The sequence below is a fragment of the Cetorhinus maximus genome, chromosome 12 (assembly GCF_964194155.1).
Source record: "Cetorhinus maximus chromosome 12, sCetMax3.hap1.1, whole genome shotgun sequence".
NCBI classification, from domain to species: Eukaryota; Metazoa; Chordata; class Chondrichthyes; order Lamniformes; family Cetorhinidae; genus Cetorhinus; species Cetorhinus maximus.
In genome coordinates this window covers 51666946-51692575 of record NC_135890.1, presented here as the reverse complement: position 1 = coordinate 51692575, position 25630 = coordinate 51666946, and the positions used below count along the sequence as shown (strand labels likewise).

The 25630-nt window shown below is 45.0% G+C and overlaps 1 protein-coding gene across 1 annotated transcript in view; it reads right to left on the bottom strand.

The window, feature by feature from the left end:
• Window positions 1-1688: 1688 nt before the first annotated feature.
• Window positions 1689-25630, bottom strand: part of aebp2 (AE binding protein 2) — a 147417-nt gene continuing 123475 nt past the window's right edge. The window contains exon 9 of the mRNA XM_078553588.1: window positions 1689-1800. Coding sequence (XP_078409714.1) covers window positions 1722-1800 — 79 coding nt within the window. The 3' untranslated portion in view covers window positions 1689-1721. The remainder of the gene's footprint in view (window positions 1801-25630) is intronic.

Sequence of the window (25630 nt, the reverse complement as noted above, 5' to 3'; positions counted from 1 at the left end):
GCATGACTTCTAAGCATTACAACTATGCTGCTGATTCTAGATTACATGCTCAAATATAACCAGGAGCGAAATTTGATTTGCACAGGAGGACGAAACAAGCAGCATTGTATCTGTCATCCATGATGTCCAGTCCGATATTTAAAGCCATTTCCCTGGATTGAATGGAGCCTGTCAGAGTGGACTGTTAGGCGGAAGGGTCAGCATAATCATAGGGGAGGCCGTGTGGTCTATTTACACCGATGGGAAAATTGGCCCCCATTTATTCAGCTGCAGGAATGGGTCAATGCAGGGATCCCGCCCATTGACTAATTAGGCTCATGATTAGGCCATTATCCCTGAGCCCGCTGGGATTTTGTGATGGCTCAGGGATTCTCCTGAACTCGCATGGATCTCCCACGCCTCCTGAAGCCCGTCCAGCAGACCTGTTGGGTTTCGGCCTCCCACGGTTCCCTCTCTCAAAGGCACTTAGTGCCCTATCAAAGGACCCAGCATCGGGAAGTGCGGTGTCCACTGAGAGCCATTCCCACCCCTCCCCCCATCCTCCCTCGTTGATGACCTTCTCCCCATGACCCTCAACCCACCCACACTCACCTGTCTCCAGGGATCCAGCAATGATCCCTGGTGAATGCCTCACTGAATTCCGGCAGCAGCCACCACTTCTGGTGGCGCTGCCTGTACTGTAGACCTGCCAGCCTCTGATTAATCAGTAGCTCTCAGGGGCGGGATTACCACCTTACTGCAGATTTAATTCTGTGGGCACCCCTTGGAGAAGTGACATGAGCTTCCCACCGATGAGCTGAACCCATGCCACCTACTCTAAATTCCATCGACTTCAATGGAACCAATCGAAAGTTTTATAATAGAAAAATGCTGCAATTGAAAGTGAACATCGGCTCGTCTATGTGTGCATATATGGATTATGCCAAACCGGAACAAAGGGGCCCACTCATCGACATGTAAAATGACAGCGGAACTCCCGATGTCACCGCGCCCCCATTTAAATATTCCGGTAGGCGAGAGCGCAGCAAAATCAGCTGTGCGCCCGCCGACCTGTCATTGGCCAATTGAGCTAATTAATGGACCTGCCCGTCCAACCTCAAGGTTGGCGGGCAGGCCAGGAGCTCCGGCGGCAGATAGAAAAAACATGAAACCTCATCCACGGGCGGGATGAGGTTTCATGTTGGTTTTTAAAAATGTTATTAAAGTTTTTTTTAAAATCATGGACATATCCCAACTCATGTGACAGTGTCACATGAGGGGACATGTCAGGAATTTATTTTTCTATTTTTAATATTTGTGACAGAACAGCTGATCTCCCTGAGGCAGCACTTAGCCTCAGGTAGATGAGTGCGCATTTTCCTGCGCATGCGCAAAAGAGCACACTCTCAGGTTTAGGGATTCCCCCCACCCGCACAGGGAGCACATAGTGCATTAATTGGCCCGCCCACGTAAAATGGTGCCACACCCCCGATTGGGGGTGCCGATCTGATGCGCCCCTGTGCGCGCCCACAATTCAAATTTGCCCCCAACGGGGGGAAAATCCTGCCCAAAAACTATTGAAGGTCAGCTGCCAGTATAGAAGGATGGCTAACAACAAAAAATTAAGCTTGCTTTGGATTAAGATTTCTGACATTATTACCTAATAAATTAGAATCATAAAATCTTACAGCACAGAAGGAGGCCATTCTGCCCATCGTGCCTCTGCCGACTTTTTGAAAGAGCTATTCGATGAGTCTGACTGTCCTCCTCTTTCCACCATAGCCATGGAATCTTTTCTTTTTCAAGATTATTTCCAATTCCCTTTGAAAATAAGGGAAAAAAGCAATTAGTTACCTCCACCGTTGGCTTTATGTATCGGTAAGGTCTATTGGAAGCTTGTCTTTCTCTGAGGGAAATTCCCAGAATGATTATTCTGGAACCTAGGCAAAGTAATCTCAAATCAGCAGCCAGCTACAGTTCCCATTACTGCAAACATTTCACTTTCACTGTGCATTGTGAGTAAAACTGCCTTTGGAGTTTAATAACACATTTTGGAGCCAGTGGGGCAAATCCAGGAGGGTGACAATCCAGGATTATCTTATGATTGGTGCAACCTTAGACAACCTTAGGCTGTTGACAAAGCAGAGAAAGACTTGCTGTTTGCAAACCTTGACCCTTCCTCACTAGTAATGGAAAAGTCCTTCCATCGCTAATAGATAATACAATGGGATTTATGTAAGTAACTGAATTTTTACTGACTTATATAATTTTAAATTTATTTGAATGTTTCACCATTATTCCACTGTTGCATTGTTGAAATAATCCTTTCATAAGTTGCAAGTGAGGGAGGTCTTGTGGTGCAGTGGGTAGTGTCCCTGCCTCTGAGCCAGAAGCTCTGGGTTCGAGTGCACTCCAGGACTTGATGACCAGGTAGGTGCGTAAATAGCGTGGCCAAACAGGTTGAGTATCTACCTGTAAATCCCTCCAACACATGTCAATGGCAGGCAGAAAGAGCAGGAGAGATTCCTGGTCAGCCATGTGATGGAAAGAAATTGAAGCCTCTACCATCACTATTCATAGCTCCAGACTACAAGCTGCATGTTGCCATAGCAAGTCGGGCTCCCTGAGTAACTGAAACAGACCATCACCAAGTCACACATATTACATCAAAAATTGTCAAATATGCATGACAACGTTTATGCACCATCTACAAGGTGCAACTCAGCAAGGTCCTTCAACAGCACCTCCCTAACCCATGACCTCTACCATCTAGACGGATAAGGGCAGCAGATGCATGGGAACACCACCGCCTGGAAGTTCCCTTCCAAGTCACTCACCATCTTACTTGCAACTATATCGCCGATCCTTCACTGTCATTGGGTTAAAATCCTGGAACTCCCTCTCTAACAGCAATGTGGGTACACCTACACCACATGGACTATAGTCATTCAAGAAGGCAGCTCACCACCACCTTCTCAAGGGCAATTAGGGATGGGCAACAAAAATCTTGGTCCAACCAGTGACGCTCTCATCCCATGAAAGAATTTTTAAAATGTTCTTTTTCAATGCCACAGTAGGTGAGTTGGTAAAAACAAGTTTCACTCAGCAAAAAAAAAAATCGTCTACTTTCTTTCGATGCAATAGTCACAGAATTAACTGGTTTGTTTGGGCCAGGGCAGGAAGGGTCACACCACTCATTTCAAACACAAATATAATATAGGATTGGTTTCAATGTGTGTTTGTTGAACTCAACTCAAAGTAAGTTGATAATCAGTCAGTTATTTAAATTTGTTTAGTTCTGATTGCTTTTGTTTTGGGAAGGGCAAGTACATAGCCAAGTAGTGGTTAGTGGGGAAACCATAAAGAATAGCCCCCGAAGAGCATTATGTGCATTAGAGTTTCGCACAGCAATCATGATGTGTTATTTTTGGTTATTCAAGATAACCAGGCTTAATTGCTGTAAAATCTAAATTGGCAGTGTTCCTTTTCATTTAATAATTTACAATTTGTTAGTCATAGACTAAATCAAGTGAAGTGTTTAGTTTGCCAGCTGAATATTGCATGAAGGAATGTGATGCAATGTATAAAATTCTCTCTTCAATCCCTAGAAATGTTGCCACTGACCTCAATAAGTCCAAGCACTCTGAGGATGGAGCTCACCTGTAGGACCTGCTTCTGACACTGAATCTGAGGAAAATATTTAGACTTAAAGCCCCGTTAAAGCCAGATCCTGATGTCTCCCATTAAGCAGTCACACAGGTGTCGCGATCTTACTGAGTACATATTCTACATTGGCTCAAAAGCACAGAAGACTCTATTTTTGTACTCACACAGCTGCTGGAATTATTCCGCACAAATCTGTAAACCATATAAATTTATGCATTGAATTGGATTGACCCAAATTTATAAATATGCCAGTTAATTAGCCATCTTGAACTGCTATTAGAAGGAAGCCACTCAAAAGTGCTCACAAAAAATGAGAGCGCTAGAAGTACTTAGATTCATCTTGCAATGAAAGGACCATAAGTTATTACACACCACCAAGAGATTACAGAGCCGAATGCCAAAACAATTTTGCATATGTAGTATTCTGTTACAGTGGAGCAGTGAGAATTTAGTTTGCATTTTCATCTTTAACTTTCACCTTTAATCAGGTGCACCATTGATTCTCTTCCCTTAATGTTCCTTGTCATGTGCCCTAAATGCATGGGGCAGAATTTTATGTCCCGCAGGCAGGCGCGAGCAGCCGACCCGATTGGGTATGAAATCGCGCAAGGAGACGTTGGGCGAGCGGCCCAATGCTATCGCGCACTCATGCAATATTTTGCTCGGTGGGCGCGTGCAAAAGTCAGAAGCGCACCCGCCGACAATTAAGAGGGTGTTTAAGCCCATTAATGGTGCAATTCTCTCTGATTTTTCATGGCTCATCCAACCTTATGGCTGGTGGATGGGCGAATCGGCCAAATGGACTTTGCATTTTCATCAAACCTAATCCAAGGGTGGGATGAGATTTCAGTGATGGAATAAAATCAAAATCAATACCTGTGGGCAGCATTTTTATCAGCTATGTTTTCAGGTGATTGATTGTGATGCATGGGCATTTTTTCCGCTTTTAAAGCCTTTATTTTAGTTGTTTCGGGTTTGCAGCTCCCTGAGGCAGCTCTCTGCCTTCAGGGAGCTCTCTCACAGTGATCACCCGTTACCGCGGAAACATCATCGGCCGCCCTCTTCCCGCCTCCGCCCTGGCAGCGCTGAGCTTTTCAGTGCGCGTTTCACACTGGCTGGCTGTTAATTGGCCAGCCAGCCTGAAATCGCGGCCGGCTGCCAATTGCGGTCATTTCCCGGCCGCCCCCGGGCCCGCCAATCAGGTGTGCCCGCCAAAGGTAAAATTCAGGCCATGTTTTTCTCCAGGATTGCACACAGCAGTGCCCTGGAAATTGATCGTCAATTCCTGGAGACTCCAGGCCAATCCTGGAGGGTTGGCAACCCTATTAGAGAGGGTGCAGAAGAGATTTACGAGAATGGTTCCCCAGATGGGGAATTTCAGTAACGTGGATTGGAGAAGCTAGGACTGGTCTCAGAAAAGAGAAAGTTGAGAGGAGATTTGTTAGAGGTGTTCAAAATCATGAAGGGTCTAGACAGAGTAGATAGGGAGAAAATGTTCCTATTGGCAGTAGGGTCAAAATCCAGAGTAAACCAATTTAAGGTGCAAAAGAATCAAAGGTGACAGGTTTTTCTTTACACACAGTGAGTGGTTAGGATCTGGAATACACTGTCTAAGAGTGTGATGGAGGTAGATTCAACTGTGGCTTTCAAAAGAGAATTGGATGATTATCTGAAAAAATTTGCAGGGCTATGGGGAAAAGGCTGGGGAGTGGGACTAGCTGAATTGTTCTTGCAGAGAGCCAGGGTGGACATGATGGATGGATGGCCTCCTTCTATTCTGTAACTATTCTCTGATTCTATATCCCCTTGTGTGGAAGTCCAAAAAAGGGAGCATAACAGTGAAACTATAGCAAAGCCTTTCAGGAGTGATGTCAGGAAGCACTTCACACAAAGAATAGTGGAAATCTGGAGCTTGCTGGAGAGGCTGGAGGTGAATTGAAAGTTTCAGAACGTAGTTTCATAGGTTTTCATTAGACAAGCATTTTGGGAGATATGAAAACAAGAAGAAAAGATGGAATTAAGATACAGATCAATCATCATTTAAATGAACGGTGCTTAGTCACTCTGTCCTTAATAATAGATTCTAGTAATTTGCCCACAACAGATGTTAGATTAATAGATCCATAATATCTCAGTTTATCTCTATTCCACTTTTTAAATAGTGCAATGGCATTGGCAATTTTCCAATCTAAAGGAACAGCTTCTGTGCTGAGAGATTCAGATGATCAGTTGTTGCAATAAGATGCACGTTGTTTCTCAGGGAATGTTTCTGTTATGTGTACTGCTGACTTCAACCCTGTCATTTTACCAGCACCAATTTTTAAAAAAGGATTGCATGCCACTTTTAAGCAAACTAGCCAGGCTGTAGGATATGAAATAAGCAGTAATCAACCAGACTGGTTTCATTCATTTTGCCCACTAGGGCAATTTCCAATTTGTGTTGTTTTACATAAGGGGAATTAAACCACCAGGTTATCACATTTGTAAATCTAAAAGGATTCCTATTTGCATTAAGTTTCTGAAACTGAAATGCATATTAATGGGCAGAGTTTGCCAAGGCTTACTTGTTTAACTGGCTAACCTCCCTCTTCCATTATGGCATGCACCGCAATGCATTACATCAGGGTCTTGGATACTGTACCAAGTTGTGATGCAGTTTGGGAAGGCAAGTGCAAGAGCTATTTGAAATAGCTTATATATTTTGTTATAAACAGAGAATGAAAAGCTTGGCAAGACAGAAAATAACAGAGGGTGTTTGTCTCTATAGAATGAACAGTGCAGCAACAGGTGACGAGAAATGGTGATGGGAATTATAGTTTAGACAGTCTACCTCACTCAGTCATGAGTGAATACTTTCTCTTAACTCAAAGGTATCTCCTTCTACTCTCCCTTATATAAAAATTCAAGGTTCTCCCAATAACTCAATCAGGGAAATGGGGGAGACAAAGTATCCAGGGCTGAGATCAAGTCATATTTGTGGATGTTTGCAGCAATACTCACAATTGTGCCGGGTTAAGTTTCTTATAGAAAAAGGGAGAGAATGAAAGAAAAAGAAAGGTTTGGAGACAAGCTGCATGAGATACAAAAGCCAGAGGAAAGGAGAAGGCAGAAAGAATGGAAAATGATTGGAGAAACAGAGAAAAGGCAGAGTGGGAGCAAAGAGACCATTATCAATGCTTGGAATATCAACTTGTGTTCATTTATTTCTTTGCTTGGCTAATACTGTTCCTGGCTTTTAAATTAAGTTCCTAAAGGAAGTGTTACATGTATGGTCCTTCAAGGGTTAACAGTAACTTGGTACATTTTGGTCATGATGCCTATGAAATAAGAGTGGCTTTTGCAAGTAAGTAACCAAACATCCCACCAGTTGGATATATGAGTTACAAAATTACCCCACCAGAAAACAACATATACTTTGTGATAGTAAAACCATTATTTGTTGGCATAAATCAATGTTTCCAACAATTAGATATACATCTAAAATAGACTAAAAATTTAACAATGTTGTTATTCTTCAAGGCTAAGAACATGAATCTAAGGTTTTATTTCTCATTAAAAATGTTCTAAACAGTACTTAATAGAAAGACAACCTATTAAACTTTATACTTTAATACTGCTTTCATATTTTTAAGAATGGGCAGAATCGTCCCGGATTTGCACTAAGTGAGGTAGCAGGCAGGAAAAAGGCCACAATGGCAGCTTTTCACGCCATATCGTTCCATTCCTGGTGCATCCTGCCTCATTAATAATTCAGTGCTGGGGAACACACCAAGTTTCTGGGAGGGTGGCCTCTGATTCACCCGCCCCGACATCACCTCAGGCCTTCAGTAATCCAGGCACCATATTTAAAGGCTGCCCCTGCACAGAGCGAGCACTCTTCGAGGGGTAGGAAGCTGCTGGGAACTGATGGCCGCCAAAGGGAGGAAACATGCTGCCCCCAAATTTAGTGACGCCTCCCTCGAGCACCTACTGGACACGGTGGAGGCCCATCGCGATGCCCTCTACCATTGCTCTGGGTGAAGACCAGCAAGCAAGGTCACCAATCCAGCATGGGAGGTCGTGGCAGCGGCGGTCAGCACCAATGCCCTGCAAAAGTGGAAGGGCACCCAGTGCCAAAAGAGGATGAATGATCTCCTCCATTCCACCAGGGTAAGTCACTCTTCTCATCACTCTCAACTCACACACTAACAAACCCATTACATGTCCACAGGGATCTCACTCACTGCCAGTTCAAGGGACATCACCATTCACTCTCTCACACACACCTTCATCTGCCCTGCAGGTTATGTCCTCATCCTGTCCATGGCTCACCACCCACACACATGCCAGGCATCCTTGTTATCTGGAAAACCTCAGCAGGTCTGACAGCATCTGTGGAGAGAAAGAGTTAACATTTCAAATCCAGATGACTATTCTGAAAAAGAGCCATTCGGACTCGAAATGTCTTAACTCTTTCTCTCCACAGGTGCTGTCAGACTTGCTGAATTTTTCCAGGGATTTTTGTTTTTGTTTCAGATTTCCAGCATCTGCAGTATTTTGCTTTTATCCTTGTTATCTGGCCTGGCAGGTGTCCTGCTTACACTATCTCCATCTGTATTCATGCAGGAGAAGCTGGCACACAACAATAGGGAAAGGTCACAGACTAGTGGAGGAATGCCTGACATCAAGGTTCTCACGGACCTTGAAAATAGAGTAATCAAACTGGCTGATGATAATCTGAACCATTCCTGTGCTAATGGTGAGGCCGGCAGTCTCAACCAAGTGAGGATCCAGGAATGCAACATCCATCAGACAACCATGCTGTGAGTGAGTTCCCCTGTTCCGCAGTTCCTTGCCATGCACTAATTATCTCTCCTTGTTTTCACGGTCACACCTGAGAAGCAGCTGAAGGGATCCACAAGACAGGTCCTCAACTCAAGCCCTGAAGAAACCTCAGAAGAATCTGAAGACACCCTAATTGAAGGCCCATCACAGTGCTCACCCACACCCTCCACCAGAGCACTTAACTCCAGAGTAGCCTCGGGGTCACAATCTGGTGAGCACATCACACTGTCTGATCCACAGCAGGTGGCAGAAGGGACTTCCCAGGTTTCCGGCACTCGAAGGACTGCTGGAGGCCAGAAATCTGCTCAGTCTGAATCAGATAAAGAGCCTCTGGACTCAGTCATACCTCAGTTGCTGGAGCTGCAAAGGCAAGCTCGGGAAAATCAGGAAGGGATGTCCGCTGCACTCCTCAGATTGCAAGGCACGATGGAGGAGCCCATCTGCCTTCGGTCTGAGGTGATAACGTCAGCATGCCAATGCACCAAGGTCAACACTGGTAGGATGGTGGCCGCCATGGAGACCTTGCTCCAGGACATCAGTCCTGCACTGCTGCACGAGCTGAACTTCATTACTGACAGTATCGATGCGAGAGGGGTGAGGGGCAGTTTAATCTCATTCCAGCTTCTCCTTCTCCTCAAGGAGTCAGCCTCGGGCACCCATAGGAAGGAGGATCAGTAGGTGCACACTCTGGGCCATCCATCCAGGTGAATCCGGGAGTGACCGGCCCATTCAAATCCCCTCCTCCTGTGACCCCAGCATCTCCAGCTCCCCAGGCCGAGGAGGGTGTCACTGTCTCAGAGCAGGACCCCAAAAGCAGGCGCGTGACCTCCAGGTCTCGGCTCTCTAGAGGACGCCCATCAAGGTCATCACAGGCAGGGTGTCACAGTCAGCAGGCTGCCTCTACCTCCACTGTGGATGTCTGGGGAGCATCAAGATGTAGCGGCAAAGTTAAGAAGAATTAGTTGCACAGCCTGGGCACAGGTGTTAACCACTTGTACATACTGTTCACTATTGTCAATAAACTCCCAAGAATGTCTCCCTGCCTATGGCTCCTTGTTCTGATGAACAGTGTTCGTGTCACTCAGATGTGAAACCTTGGTTCTTACACAAGATAAAGGCAGGTGTCTCAGCCCTGGGCCTCTTCCCTGTGCTTTGTGCAACCTTCCCAGCACACTGATGGTGTACCTTCACAGTCACTGGGCACATCAGTCATTCCTGTACCTCGATGGGGCTTGTCATTGCTGCCAGAATGTCCTGGCCCAGCGGCACAGAGTTTCATCATTTTCTCATTGTGCTCCCAGCACCTTTGAGGTGCGACTGGCCGCTGTCTCATCAGCATCTGTGTCCAGTGAAAGTGCGGTCCTGAAGGACTCAGGAGAAGTTAAAGTTTCCCTGCTGCATCTCCGTGGTATGACCCTGTTCACAGAGCACAAGGGAGCTGCCATCAGCCAGACATGGGTCAGATATCCACATAAGCTATGCTGAGGATCTATGGAGTGTCTCCACTGCATGTCATCATCACCCTCCTGGAATGTTGGGATGATGGGCATCCGCTGCGTCTCCGTGACAGGAGCCTTATCACAGAGGGTATGTGCGCTGCCATCAGCCAGACAGGAGTCAAACGTGCACAGCTGCAATGTGAGGATTTATGGTGTCTCCTCACTGCATGTCATCATCATCCTCCACAAATCTAGCAGCTATGAGGGCCTCCCGAGTGCGCCTGCCTCGCCTGGACAACGCGATGGCCTCATCGTCGGCATCCTCATCTTCAACGACCTCATCACCCTCATCCCTGTTAACGTCCTCCTCATTGGAGGAGATGTGCAGCTCCTCCATCTACTCCTCAGCCAGCTCCCCTCCCCGCTGCAGCGCCAGGTTGTGAAGGGTGCAGCAGGCAACGACGATGTGTGGCACCCTCTGTGGACTATATTGTGGGCCTCCACCAGACCGGTCCAGGCACCGGAACATCACTTTCATCATCCTGATGGTTTGCTCCACCAAGTTGCAAGGTGCAGAATAAGCCTCATTATACCATTGCTCTGCTGCAGTCTGAGGCTGCCACACGTGTGTCATCAGCCATGTCCTCTGCGGGTAGCCCTTGTCCCCAAAGAGCCAACCCTGCAGTCTCTGTGGGCCCTGGAAGACATCAGGGATCTGAGACCTACTGAGAGTGTAGGAGTCATGGACACATTGTGGGAATCGTGTGCAGGCCTGTGGGTTGTGTTTGTGATGGTCGCATATCAACTGAACAGTCAGTGAGTGGAAGCCCTTGCGGTTGACATAGTTGACCACTTGTTGCCATGGAGATCTGAGGGTCACATGAGCACAGTCAATGACACCCAGCATCTGTGGGAAAAACTGAGATCTGGTCAAATCCCAGAGGTCTTGCTTCCTGGCTTTCCTAGTCCCGGGCAAAATGCACAAAGTTATGTGCCTTTGCAAAGGTGGCATCTGGACCTCATGGATGTATTTATTTGTGGAGGCTTGCAAGATCCCACAGGGGTCATGTGTGGAGCCCTGAAAGGAACCACTGACATAAAAATTGAGCATTGTGGTCACTTTCATGGCCACTGGCAGTGAATGCCCTCCATGTTCCTGTGGTGCCAAATCCTGCAGCAAGTGGCAAATGTGAGCAACCAGTTCCCTGGACATGCGCAGTCTTCGGCGACACTGGTTCTTGGTCATCTGCAGGAATGACAAGCGCAATCTATAGACCTTGGGTCTAGCTAGGAACCCACCAGCAACAGCTCACTGTGGCTCTTCAGTGGGAACCCCAGCCACTCCTTCATCTTGAAGGTTCTGCTCTTCCCTCTGCCCAGCCAGGCACCCCCATCGCTCCCTTCTCCATCATCTCCTCTCCCAGTAAGCCACAAGGCATACAGCTAGGTCACCAGGCTTTATGCTCCTGATGTACTCGTCCTGCAGGATGAAAAAGGGATGTGTGGGGATTGGCATGGGTGTTCTAAGAACCTCTCTTGGTTAAGTCTGAAGGCCCCTTAATGCATCCAGGAAAGTGCTGGCCACTACTTGGATGGCCTGAGATGAGTGCACTGCATTGGCTGCCTGAAACTCCACCCGCCTCTGCCCCACTCCACCCAAACGATTGGTAGCAGCTTTGCCCATTGGACTGGATGCTGTGCTTTCAGCTCAGGTACAGGCATTCTCCTAACTTGCATTGAAAGGCTGCACTGTTAGCTTGAACCATGGGGGACACTGGTCCAAAACTAAATGAAGACATTGCAAGGGGCTGTGAGCACCTCCAGCAGTGACTGCTCCGTGGCCAGCTTTCGCAAGGAGATTGTACAACTTCCCCAGTTGCCCAACTGTTCTGAAGTCCACTTAAATGCTCATTAGTATCCAGTCTGTGCCCAAGGAGTGAAAAGTTCAGGAGCATTTGGTGGCACTTTCATGCCTCTGCATTGCCGGTGTGGACAGGTAAGCTAAAGGCCCTACTCCACATATGTCAATGTGGCTGCGCCTGAACTGTCACAGCTGCGGAGGAATGGTCACTTTATACAAGGTTTCCCTAATGCGTGGCCACTTCCCTCCCTCCTGGCATGTGCTTGTGCACTACCATCAGACCCCGTGCTGTCTTTCCCTCCCCCCAATTTGCCTCAACCGCAGGGCAGCCCTTGCCCCGGCACCACACTGTCGGCCAGCGGGAGAATATGGCATGCCTGTGCCCTCGCCTGAATGCGCGGTGCCTCTTCCTTGAAGTTGAATGGGTGACCCTCGCAAGCGCTGTGCAACATCAGTGTGCATTCATCTCCGAGTTCCCCTGGACACCTTTTAAATGCTGTTGTGAAACACGTTGGCCTGCAATCACACCGACATGCCCATATGATGCATGGGCATATGATTCCAGCGAGCAGGACTTTAATTAGATGCAGGTGTATTAAAATGACATTCCCAATGTGCAGCAGCGGGAAACGCGGCCACCATTAACGGATGGAGCGGAAGATGGCAAACTGGTTTCAAGACGGTGTGAAACTGATTTTTGGCCTTCTCGCCGGATTGTCCACTTATGCCTGCCATGACACCCAAGGCCAACGGGGACAGAAAATTCTGGCCAATATCTTGAACTGTTTTGACATCACATGCACAGCCTTAAGTCAGGCCCAAAATTTGTGGGATTTTCTTCAGATTCTAACCACGACTTTAGGAATTAGTGCAAATTCAAATTAATGTGGAAGTTCTGAAGTTATGGTCTGTCATTCTCTGTTCTGCCACAGGCTGTACTGTGGGACCCTACCTGCCCCATCACCCCTCCTCCTGTCCTAACACACCTCGTACTAACAAAGTGTTCAGGCCTTGCTTCCAAAATTCTCAAGCTGTCAAATGGACCATGTGAGCACTTTTCAAATATGGAGTTTGCCTTCAAAGCCCAAGTAGAGCAACAACCTACCAGACTTTGTCATTATACTGCACATTTTGCAGTTCTCAGAGGCGGGGGACCGTGGGCCATGGGGAGGTGGAGAAGAATTGAGGTGGGGATGGGGGAAGCTTACACCAGATAGCTTCACATGACAAAGGAGTGTGATTTTCCCTTCCATTCCTCCTCCCTCCTCTCTCTGTTACACCAATGGTACACTGGGGAAATAGAAGATAGATTAAGAATGATTTTCATCCCTAAGATGATACAATGTTCGTGTGAGCCCTAAGGGGGTTTGTGCATGAATAATTTTAATATATAAGATGAGCCTCATATCTTTCCTTTATTCAATCAGTTGACATCTGAACCATGCTTAGGACCCCTAGAAAATTCTATTTGTAGAAAAGTCAATGATTATCCAGAGTGGGCCTATTAAGCTTAATTCTTATTTCCCATAGGGTAATTAGATCAGAAGCTGGGTTTGATCCTATTTAAATCTCACATTTTTATTATAACAAAATAAAGAAAAAATGGTGATGGAACCTGCCACTTTTTTAAAAAGCAAATCATTGGCAAGTCTCTAAGGAAACTAAAACAACTTTCAATGATGCACATAATGTCATTATGTCATTCTTCATTTCAGATTGTATCCTTTTCTCAAAATCTAGTGTTCTTGCTCAAATAGAGTTGGTATTCAGAGTATTGCCGAAAGCATTAATCTTGGGGTTTAACAGCACGGACTGCTCAATAGATATAAAATTTTAAATAATCTTATCTTCGTCATCTACCATGTCTCCGACAGGCGATCTCCACTCTCATGAAATTCCTGCTAATATACAAAAATACTTAACATGAACATTGTTTAGATTTCTTACGATATAGCTATACCATGCCAACATGGAAATACCATGCCAACATGGACATACCATGCCAATATGACTATACCATGCCACTAAGCCATACTGTAATCACAATAACAAAATATGCAGTGAGAGGAAGACAATTGAATGCTGCCATTCAATGATCATGGCTGATCTGTATCTTAACTCATCCATGTGCCTTAGCTCCATATCGTATTATACCCTCATCAAGCAACAAATTCAAAACGATTAATTAAACTAGCATCTACAATTTTTTGTGGAAGCGAGTTCCACATTTCCACCACCCTTTACATGGAGGAGTGTTTCCTAACTTCCCCCCGAATGATCTGGTGCTGATTTTAAGGCTATGTACCCTTTGTCCTCACCTCCTCCAGCAACAGTAGGAGTCTCTCTCTATCTACCTTATTGATTCTTTACAAGATCCTAAAAACCTCAATAAAATCATTCTTTAACTTTCTATATCCCAGGCAATATAAGGCTTGTTTGTGTAGTCGCTCCTTAAAATTTAACCTTTAGACCCCTGGCAACATCCTGGTGAATCTAAGCTGCATTCCTTCCAAGGTCAGCGTATCATTTCTCAAGTGCGGTGCCCTGCACTGTACTCCAGTTATGGTCTAACCAGGCTGATGGCAGCTGTAGAAAAATTTTCTTATCTTTATATTCTAGCCCTCTAGTTATAAAGGCTACCATTTCATTAGTTTTTTAATTACCAGGAAGAGGTGGGAGCATAAGACCATAAGACGTAGGAGCAGAAGTAGGTCATTCAGCCCATCGAGTCTGCTCCGCCATTCAATGAGGTCATGGCTGATCTGATAATCCTCAACTCCACTTTCCTGCCTTTTTCCCATAACCTTTGATTCCCTTGCTGATTAAAAATCTGTTTATCTCAGACTTGAATATACTTAACGACCCAGCCTCTGCAGCCCTCTGCAGTAAAGAATTCCACAAGACTACCCTCAGAGAAGAAATTCCTCCCCATCTCTGTCTTAAATGGGCGACCCTTACTCTGAGATTATGCCCTCTGGTTTTAGACTCTCCCACAAGGGGAAACAACCTCTCAGCATCTACCCTATCAAGCCCCCTAAGAATCTTATATGTTTCAATATGGTCGCCTCTCATTCTTCTGGTGGGAGGCAGCTGTGGCTATAACATTGGGCACCAAAGACTTTGAGCATGAGTTTCTGTCTTTACATATAATATACAGCGCACAATCAGGCCATTCGGCCCAACCAGTTCATGCCGGTGTTCATGCTCCACTTGAACCTCCTCCCCTCTTTTCTCATCTAAATCTATAATCGTAACCTTCAATTCCCTACTCCCTCATTTGTTTGTCTAGCTTCATCTTAAATACATCTATATTATTCACTTCCAGCACTCCCTGTGGCTGCAAGTTCCATATTCTCACCACTGTTTGGGTGAAGAGGTTTCTTCTGGATTCCCTATTGGATTTCTTGGTGACTATGTTTTATTGATGGGCCTCTGGTTATGCTCTTCCCCACAAGAGGAAGCATTATTTCTGTATCCAACCTATCAAAACCTTTCATAACTTTAAAGACCTTTACTAGGTCACCCCTCAGCCTTCTTTTTGAAGAGAAAGAGATCCAGCCTGTCAATCCTTTCCTGATATGTATACCCATGTGCTTCTGATATTGTTCTTGTAAATCTTCTCCGCAATCTCTCCAGTGCCTCTATATCATTTTTAAGGTGACCAGAACTTCATGCAATGCTCCAAATGTAGTCTAACCCAGGTTTGATACAGGTTTAACATAATTGCCCTACTTTTCAATTCTATCCCTCTAGAAATAAAGCCTGGTGTTTAGTTTGCTTTTTTTTTTATGACCTTCATAACTTATGGTACAACCTTTAGTGATTGATGTATTTGTACTCCAAGACGCCTTTGTTCCTCTATCCCACCTAGATTTACTCTTTCCATGTAATGAGTGACCTCCCTATTCTTCCTACCAAAATGTACTACCTCACGTTTATTTGTGATACCAAAGTTCAAATCATTAATTTAAAAGGTGAAGAGCAGTGGTTGGTCCCAGCAGTGATGCTTGTGGAACACCACTTCCCACCTCCTGCCACTCTGAGTAACCATCCTTTACTCCCACTCTCAGCTAGCAATCCATTCTGCTACTTGTCCCCTAACTCCACATTACCAGTTATACCAGTAATATCATCACTCCCTACAAGGCTACCAGTTCAGAACTGGCCTTCAGGTTCCCAGTTGGAACTGGATCAACTGGTGCCAGTTTGACTGGAACTTACATTTGGGATTTATTAGCCTATTATGGGGCACCTAATTGAAAGCCTTTTGAAAATCTAGGCAGAATTACGTTTACTGCATTATTGCAGCCTACTTAGTTTTGTGAGTGAGCTGCAGGCATGAACAATACAAACATACAAAACTGACAGCCAGGAAAAGACTAGTTGGTCCATCAAGTTAGCCCTACACAGCATGATGTCTGGAGCACCATGAGTATTTCTTCCCTCACTCCCCCACCGCCTCCCCCTTGCCCACTACCCTACGCAGTCATATAAACTCCTGAGAGAGGCAAAAGAAAAAAGAAAAAAGAAAAAAAGCCCAGGGCCAATAAAATAGACTTATATAGCACCTTTCACAACCTCAGGACATCCCAAAACACTTTACAGCCAATGAAGAGCTTTTGAAATATAACCACTCTAGGAACATAGAAGACACAGCAGCCAATTTGTGCAAAGCAAGCTCACACAAACAGCAATGTGATCACGACAAGAAAATCTGCTTTGTGATGTTGATTGAGGTAGAAATATTGGCCAGGATACCAGACAGAACTCCCTTGTTCATCTTCGATGTAGGGAATGAGGGAAAAATACTCTGGAAAATTCCTTTCTGAGACTTCAAGCAATCGAAACCAGTCCAGGAGATCACGTGCAACAAGTGTTATTGATGACAACACTTATCAATGATGTGATCTCTGACAAGGACCAGTTCAGCTCCCTCGATGGCAGAGATTCGGCACCCACCACACCAGCGGGCAACACATTTCAGAGGCTCACTCCTCTCTGGGAAAGGAACAAGCTAATATCCTGTCTATTCCTACTCTTACACAGTTTAACTCATGTTGCTGAATCTCCCCAATCTGTTAAACTGGAATAATATAACTGTACCTAGCCCTTTAATTATTTTATGGATCTCCAACAGGTCACCTCTAAGTCTACAATGCTCTGAAGTAAATAGTCCAAGGTCACTGAGCATTTCTGAGTAGCTATGATTCTTTAAGCTAGGATTCATTCTTGTTATTTCCTCTGGTCCTATTCTAAGAACACTTAATCACCTACCATGTGGTGCTCCAAACTAGGCACTGGACTGACCAACAACCTGCATAATGTCAAAATGGTGCCCTTTGATTTGTACTGATATATAGTTCCATTAATACCCTATGAGCTTCAGCAGCTGTTTCTCCACATTGTTCATGAACCTTCAGTGACTTGTGCACAATAGCACAAAGCTGTTTTTCTCGCTTGACCTCTTTCAGCATTGTTCTCTGCAACTGATGCATGTATTCAGCATTGGCCCTACCCCACCTAAATGATGTTACGTCTGACTAAATTAATTGTCATTTGCCGGTGGGAGTCATTAACCTTTCCACGGTTAATCTCTCCACGGATGTTGCCTCTTGTGCTGCATATTTCCAGAAATTCAGCATCCTTTCAAACCTGAGCTGAGCTTTCAATTCCATATCCTTTACTTGGCCAAGACCTTCAACATACACTTCCGTAACATCACCCATCAGTGCCTCTACCTCAGCCCAACCGCTGCCAAAACCCTCATCCACACCTTTTGCTACCTCTGGACTTGACTATTCCAATTTTCTCCTGGTCGGCCTCCCATCTTCCACCCTCCTTAAATTTCAATTTGTCCAAAGCTCCTGTACCCTGATTCATATCGAGTTCCATTCCCTTATCATCCAAGTGCTCACTGACCTACACTGGTTCCCAGTCCGGCAACGCCTCAAATTTAAAATTTTCATCTTTGTCTTCAAATCCTTCCAATAGCCTCACTCCTCCCTATCTCTGTAACCTGCTCCCTTTCTCTTAACAACTTAGTGCCTTAAGCTTCATAGGCACCTCTGGTGTTCTTCATTGCATATACCTTAGCTTGTACATTTCATATGTGCATTATGGGTATTCTACAAATTTGAATCACCATAAAGTTAAATTATTTACCTGAGAACATGTTTTATTTAAATCATGTTTCCATGCACCTGGAATATTTTAGCAGTACATCACACTGAGAACACTGCCGACAATCATTCACACCAATTAACAGAATGTAGGTACAATGGTGCACAGACTACATTACATCATTTAAATTACCTCCTAAATGCTGTACAGAAAGCAGGGGTAGATCAGTCTCGCCTATTTTTGTACCACAATGTATAATGTGCCTCATTACGAGACATTTGCTTTTGATTATCTAATCCCCATTTCCCAATTGGGCATTTTTAGTTAAGTGGCTGCCCTTCTACAGTCAGACTTTATAACTTTTACTTAAGGGGTAACATTTGACAGAAATTTATCTGATCCAAAATCGGCAATGCTGTGAAGGCAGCCAACAAGTATGTGCCCCAAAACTCATTCGCTTCATGAGGCTACTTATGTATGTCATGAAAATATAATAATCTCATAATATTATTGTGATTTATTGTAAAGGTAGGTTAATAGTGGGGTTTGGACAGTTTGTGAGTGTGTGTGCGTGTGATGTAATTGAATTGGAAACAGCTGGTCTGGAGGGCTAGGGTTTAAAATGCTAAATACGTAAACATGGCTGAAGTTTTAGAATGTAAGGTGTGAGGAAAATTTGCATTTATAGATAAATTAGGGTGATTTGAATTTCAAAGAGATGGTAAGATGTTACACCTAGCTAGAAGAAGCTAAGCCAAACAGTGTGTTCAATTTTCCCAAAGGTTACTGATAGTATGAACACTATTAAAAGATTTATATTATGAGAAACGTAAAGTTCCAAAGGCAAAGAACAATGGAATTTGCACTTAAAAGGGAGAAACATGTATAAAGGAGATGTGGCTATGTGTCAGAGGGAAAGGCATTCTAAGATCTAAAACAAGTGTGAAAAGCCTCCAGCTTCTGTGCATCAAGTTGCTGTCTACAGGAACCGAGGCTGAGAAAACTCACTTTGAATATCACTGTCCAGGGTATTGTGTTGCTTTGCCTGGGTCTGTTTAAATCTAACACAAAAACAGAATTACCTGTAAAAACTCAGCAGGTCTGGCAGCATCAGCGGAGAAGAAAAGAGTTGACGTTTCGAGTCCTCATGACCCTTCAACAGAACTGAGTAATATTAGGAGAGGGATGAAATATAAGCTGGTTTAAGGTGGGGGGGGTGGGGGGAGAGAAGTTGGGGGGGGTGGTTGTAGGGACAAGCAAGCAGTGATAGGAGCAGATAATCAAAAGATGTCACAGACAAAGGAACAAAGACGTGTAAAAGGTGGTGATATTATCTAAACGAATGTGCTAATTAAGAATGGATGGCAGGACACTCAAGGTACAGCTCTAGTGGGGGTGGGGTGGAAAGACTGACAGGGCATTAAAGGTATAGATTTAAAAATCATGCAAATAGGTGGGAAAAGAAAAATCTATATAAATTATTGGTAAAAACAAAATGGAGGGGGAAGAAACGGAAAGGGGGTGGGGATGGAGGAGGGAGTTCAAGATCTAAAGTTGTTGAATTCAATATTCAGTCCGGAAGGCTGTAAAGTGCCTAGTCGGAAGATGAGGTGCTGTTCCTCCAGTTTGCGTTGGGCTTCACTGGAACAATGCAGCAAGCCAAGGACAGACATGTGGGCAAGAGAGCAGGGTGAAGTGTTAAAATGGCAAGCGACAGGGAGGTTTGGGTCTTTCTTGCGGACAGACCGCAGGTGTTCTACAAAGCGGTCGCCCAGTTTACGTTTGGTCTCTCCAATGTAGAGGAGACCGCATTGGGAGCAATGAATGCAGTAGACTAAGTTAGGGGAAATGCAAGTGAAATGCTGCTTCTCTTGAAAGGAGTGTTTGGGCCCTTGGACGGTGAGGAGAGAGGAAGTGAAGGGGCAGGTGTTGCATCTTCTGCGTGGGCATGAGGAGGTGCCATAGGTGGGGGTTGAGGAGTAGGGGGTGATGGAGGAGTGGACCAGGGTGTCCCGGAGGGAACGATCCCTACGGAATGCCGCCAGGGTGGGTGAAGGGAAGATGTGTTTGGTGGTGGCATCATGCTGGAGTTGGTGGAAATGGCAGAGGATGATCCTTTGAATGCGGAGGCTGGTGGGGTGATAAGTGAGGACAAGGGGGACCCTATCATGTTTCTGGGAGGGAGGAGAAGGCGTGAGGGCGGATGCGCGGGAGATGGGCCGGACACGGTTGAGGGCCCTGTCAACGACCGTGGGTGGAAAACCTCGGTTAAGGAAGGAGGAGGACATGTCAGAGGAACTGTGTTTGAAGGTAGCATCATCAGAACAGATGCGACGGAGGCGAAGGAACTGAGAGAATGGGATGGAGTCCTTACAGGAAGTGGGGTGTGAGGAGCTGTAGTCGAGGTAGCTGTGGGAGTCGGTAGGCTTGTAATGGATATTGGTGGACAGTCTATCACCAGAAATTGAGACAGAGAGGTCAAGGAAGGGAAGGGAAGTGTCAGAGATGGACCATGTGAAAATGATGGAGGGGTGGAGATTGGAAGCAAAATTAATAAATTTTTCCAGGTCCCGACGAGAGCATGAAGCAGCACCGAAGTAATCATCGATGTACCAGAGAAAGAGTTGTGGGAGGGGGCCAGAATAGGACTGGAACAAGGAATGTTCCACATACCCCAAAAAGAGACAGACATAGCTGGGGCCCATGCGGGTACCCATAGCCACACCTTTTCTTTGGAGGAAGTGAGAGGAGTTTAAGGAGAAATTGTTCAGTGTGAGAACAAGTTCAGCCAGACGGAGGAGAGTAGTGGTGGATGGGGATTGTTGGGGCCTCTGTTCAAGGAAGAAGCTAAGGGCCCTCAGACCATCCTGGTGGGGGATGGAGGTGTAGAGGGATTGGACGTCCATGGTGAAGAAGAAGCGGTTGGGGCCAGGGAAATCTCTCTGTTTAATTCTATTTGTTTTTACTGTTGCCTTAACGGAGGTGTAACTGGGATCCAGATTAATTAGGGGTTTTAGGAATTATTATAGTAGTAATTTGTAGACCTATGTATGTGCTTGAAATCTTTTCTTTTGTTAATAAATATTTAATTTAGTTTTCTAAAAACCTCTGAAGTCGTGGTAGTCTTATAACTTCTGAATTCAGGGCACACATCTCAAAATAAAATACAAATTGCAACACAGTTGTGACCACCTGATCAAGTTTCCCTCGTGGATTTGATCCGCCTGGCACACATCATCTGCCACGTCACAACAAGTAACACAATAGAAATGGGTAGAGGCTTGGTTAATGTTTCCTAGAGCCAATGACAATCCATCCCCCAAATAATTTTGGCATTGTATTCTGTTCAAAAGGTTTTATATATAATTGTTAGAGTTGTAATAAAGTTTAGTGTGAAGGCAAAGGGGGCTTAGAGTTTTGAAGTTGTTGAGCGCGCTATCCAGCCAGGCATTGTGACATGATCATTTCTATTTCACGCTACAAAACCCCACAATTGTAGAGATGCTGATGTGATTTCTGCAGTGCTAAAGTGCTGCTAATAACATCTGCTCAATAACTTCAACAATCATGGCGTTTTCATCCCAGGAAAATAAATGGTGGCAAATTGTCAGAGTTGGGCTTTCTCTCTCTCAGGATATCTCTGAAGCACATCACACAGAAAGTAATTAAACTGCAGCATTCACAGTTCATATTTTCATGGATTACCATTTGACAAGACTGATGGAGCTCAATTCAGAATTCAGCTTCTCTTACCTCCACCAGAAAATGTCTCACCCTAAAGTATAGGCAACTTATTAAACTTATTATTGATGAAATCAGACTGTGGATGCATATAAATGATATGCAGTAAAGAGAACCAGGATATGATTATTGTCTGCTTTCCAACACAGTTTAGACATGATCCATTGGTAGCAGTGAACCTGTTGTTAGATTGCCAGTGTAAGCTAAAATGAGTCGAATTTTTTTTTCTTTATTCTTTCACGGAATGTGGATGTCACTGGCGAGGCCAGCATTTGCTGCCCATCCCTAATTGCCCTTGAACTGAGAGAAGTTAAGAGTCAACTACATTGCTGTGGAGTCACATGTAGGCCAGACCAGGAAAAGATGACAGATGTCCTTCCCGAAAGGACAATAGTGAAACAGATGGGTTTTTACAACGATCGATGATAGTTTCATGGTCACCATTACTGAGACTAGCTTTATATTCCAGATTTAATTGAATTTAAATTCTCCCAGCTGTCACAGTGGGATTTGAAATCCTGTCCTCAGAGAATTAGCCTGGGCATCTGGATTACTAGCCCAGCAACATTACCACTAGGCCACTGTTTCCTCAAAATGAACGATAGTGTTGCTTATTAACTAGGTTATCCTATGCCTACTAAATTATAATATTGCTGAAAAAGGAGAAATGCCGAAGCTTTTAGTCTTGCACGCATCAGGACACTTTGCAAGAATACCAATATAAGGGGAAAACAACAATTTATGTTGTATGAGAAGAATCTCAAAAAATTTGAGCAACGGGTGAAGCTAGCTGTTTCACGCTGCTACGAAGCAGTAGCAAAGCGAGTGGTATTCGTCACTAACAGAATGCTGCCGTCAAGCCAAAAAGACATTCTGCCCATCACACAAATGAGCAATGTCGTACATGACTTTCAGTTCCAGTGTGATGCTAGGTACATAGGTCATACTTCCCAAAGACTGGCGGATTGTATCAAACTGCATGTCCCAGCCACTGTTCGAAACAGGCAAGGTACAGACCATACCCAACCAGCCCGTGCTTGCAAAACTCAAAACACAGTGTCCAACATTTGATGTGATTCTGCGATTGGACAACACTTGCTAAATAATCCTGAGTATGCTAAGAAGTACGCTGACAACCAGTTTAAGATTGTCAGTCGAGTGTTGCATTTGCGTGTACTGGAAGCTACATATATTAATACACAGGGCACTGTTCCTTGTTTCAGCTAAACAAAATAAGTGGCAGCCATTCATTGACTCATTCCTGAGGGCAATGCCTTGACCAATCAGGATCAGCTCCCTGGTTTAAATGTCAAACAATGCTTGGCAGTTAAATGTCAGTCACCATTACCTGTACATTCTCGATGGTAATGCCTCTACCAATAAGAGTCCACTTGCCAACCAATCAGCAGTCTCTTCATATACAGTATAAATTGTTGCTTTCACAACCCTTTGAGTGAAGTAATTTCTCCCTATCTCAGTCCTAAATGATCAGCCCCTTATCCTGAGACTGTGCCCCCATGTTCTAGACACCTTAACCAGTAGAAACAATATGTGGAATTTTATGGCCCCATTGCAGCAGGGGTGGGGCCAGAAAATGCAACAAGCCATTCAAAATTCCACTGACTTTGGTGAGACTGGAAAATCCCATGGGCAGAATTTTTCCGTCGGCGAGCTGGGGGCGGGGCCCGCTCGCTGACGCGAAAATGATTGGGATGACGTCAGACAGAACCCCTGACATCATCCCGCCCCATTTAAATATTCAGGAAGGCGGGGGCACGGCGCAATCAGCTGTCCACCCACCGACCTGTCAATGGCCAATTGAGGCCATTGACAGGGTAGTTAAAATAATTAAAGTCCCTGCCCGTTCAACCTTAAGGTTGGCGGCAGGCCAGGAGCCCCAGCGGGCTTCTGAAAAAATATGAAACCTCAACCACCGGTGGGATGGGGTTTCATGACTGTTTTAAAAAACTTCAATGAAGTTTCTGTGATTTATTAACATGTCCCATCTCGTGTGACATTGTCACATGAGGGGAACATGTTAATGATTTTTAAATTTTTTTATTTTTAAAGTTTCAAAAACTTTCAGCGCTCTCCCTGAGGCAGCACTTAGTCTCAGGGAGATAGGGAGATGTGCACTCTTTCGCGCACTCTTGCATTTGGGGAACCCCCCCCCCGCCCACACAGGAAGCACATAGCGCTTCCCGTCAGGCGTCACGCTGGGCGGGCCTTAATTGGCCCGCCCACTTAAAATGGCGGCAGGGCCCGTTTTGGCGGCGGGGATTGGCTGCCCGCCCGCAGCCGAGTCAGTCGGGCCCGCCCGCCCGTCAAGGGCAAAATTCTGCCCCATGAGTGGGAAGGGCCATAAAATTCCGCCCAGGCTCTCAGCATCCACCCTAATAAGCCCCTTTAGGAATTTGTAGGTTTCAATGAGATCGCTTCTCATTCTTCTAAACTCCATTGAATACAGACCTAGTTGGCCCAATCTCTCCTCATATGTCAATCCTGCCATCCCAGGAATCAGTCTGGTGAACATTCGCTGCACTCCCTCTATGGCAAGTATTTCCTTTCTTAGGTAAGGAGACCAAAACTGCACACAATACTCCAGGTGTGGTATCACCAAACACTGTACAGATGCATTAAGACATCCTTGCTCCTGTACTCAAGTCATCTCACAATGAAGGCCAACATATCATCTGCCTTCTTAACTGCTTGCTGCACCTGCATGCTTGCTTTCAGTGATTGGTGTACAAGGACATCCAGATCCCTTTAACATTTCCCAATCTATCATCATTTAAATAATACTCTGCCATTCTGTTTTTCCTGCTGAAGTGGATAATTTTACACTTAACCATGTTATACTGCAACTGCCAGGTATTTGCCCACTCACTCAACCTGTCTAAATTGCCTTGAAATCAATTAACACCCTCTTCATTGCTCACATTCCCACTAAGTTTCATGTCATCAGCAAATTTGGAAATATTACATTTGGTTCCCTCGCCCAAATCATTGATATATATTGTGAATAGCGTCAATACCCAACTAGTCACCGCCTTCCACTCCAAAAAAGACCCATTTATTTGTTTATTCCATCTTGTTGTCCAATCTCTTAACCTGTCTGTATCTCTTCACAGTCTCTCTGTGTCCTTCCTACAGCTTATCTTTCCACCTAGCTTGGCATCATCAACAAACAGAGATACATTACTCTGTCTCTTCATCTAAGTCATTAATGTACATTGTATGAATTCATTACAGCCTTGGCTCAAACATGAACTAAAGAGCTGAACTCCAGAGGTGAGGTGAGAGTGACTGCCCTTGACATCTAGGTAGCATTTGACTGAGGGTGGCATTAAGGAGCCCTAGCAAAACCAGAGTCAATGGGAATCAGGGGGAAAACTCTCCATTGGTTGGAGTCATAACTAGCACAAAGGAAGATGGTTGTGGTCGTTGGGGGTCAATCATCTCAGATCCAGAATATCACTGCAAGAGTTTCTCAAGGTAGTGTCCTTGGCCCAACCATCTTCAGCTGCTTCATCAATGACCTTCCTTCCATCATAAGGTCAGAAGTGGGGATGTTGACTGATGATTGCACAATGTTCAGCACCATTCATGACTCCTCAGATACTGAAGCAGTCCATGTCCAAATGCAGCAAGGCCTGGACAATATCCAGGCTTGGGCTGACAAGTGGTAAGTAACATTAGCACCATACAAGTGCCGGGCAATGACTATATCCAACAAGAGAGAATCTAACCATCACCCCTTGACATTCAATGGCATTACTATCACTGAATCCCTCACTATCAACATCCTGGGGTTACCATTGACGAGAAACTGAACTGGACTAGCCATATAAATACTGTGAATACAAGAGCAGGTCAGAGGCTAAGGAATTCTGTGGCAAGTAATTCACCTCCTGACTGCCCAAAGCCTGTCATCAAGGCTCCTTAGACAGCATGGACTAAACCCACAACCACTGCCATCTAGAAGGACAAAGGCAGAAGA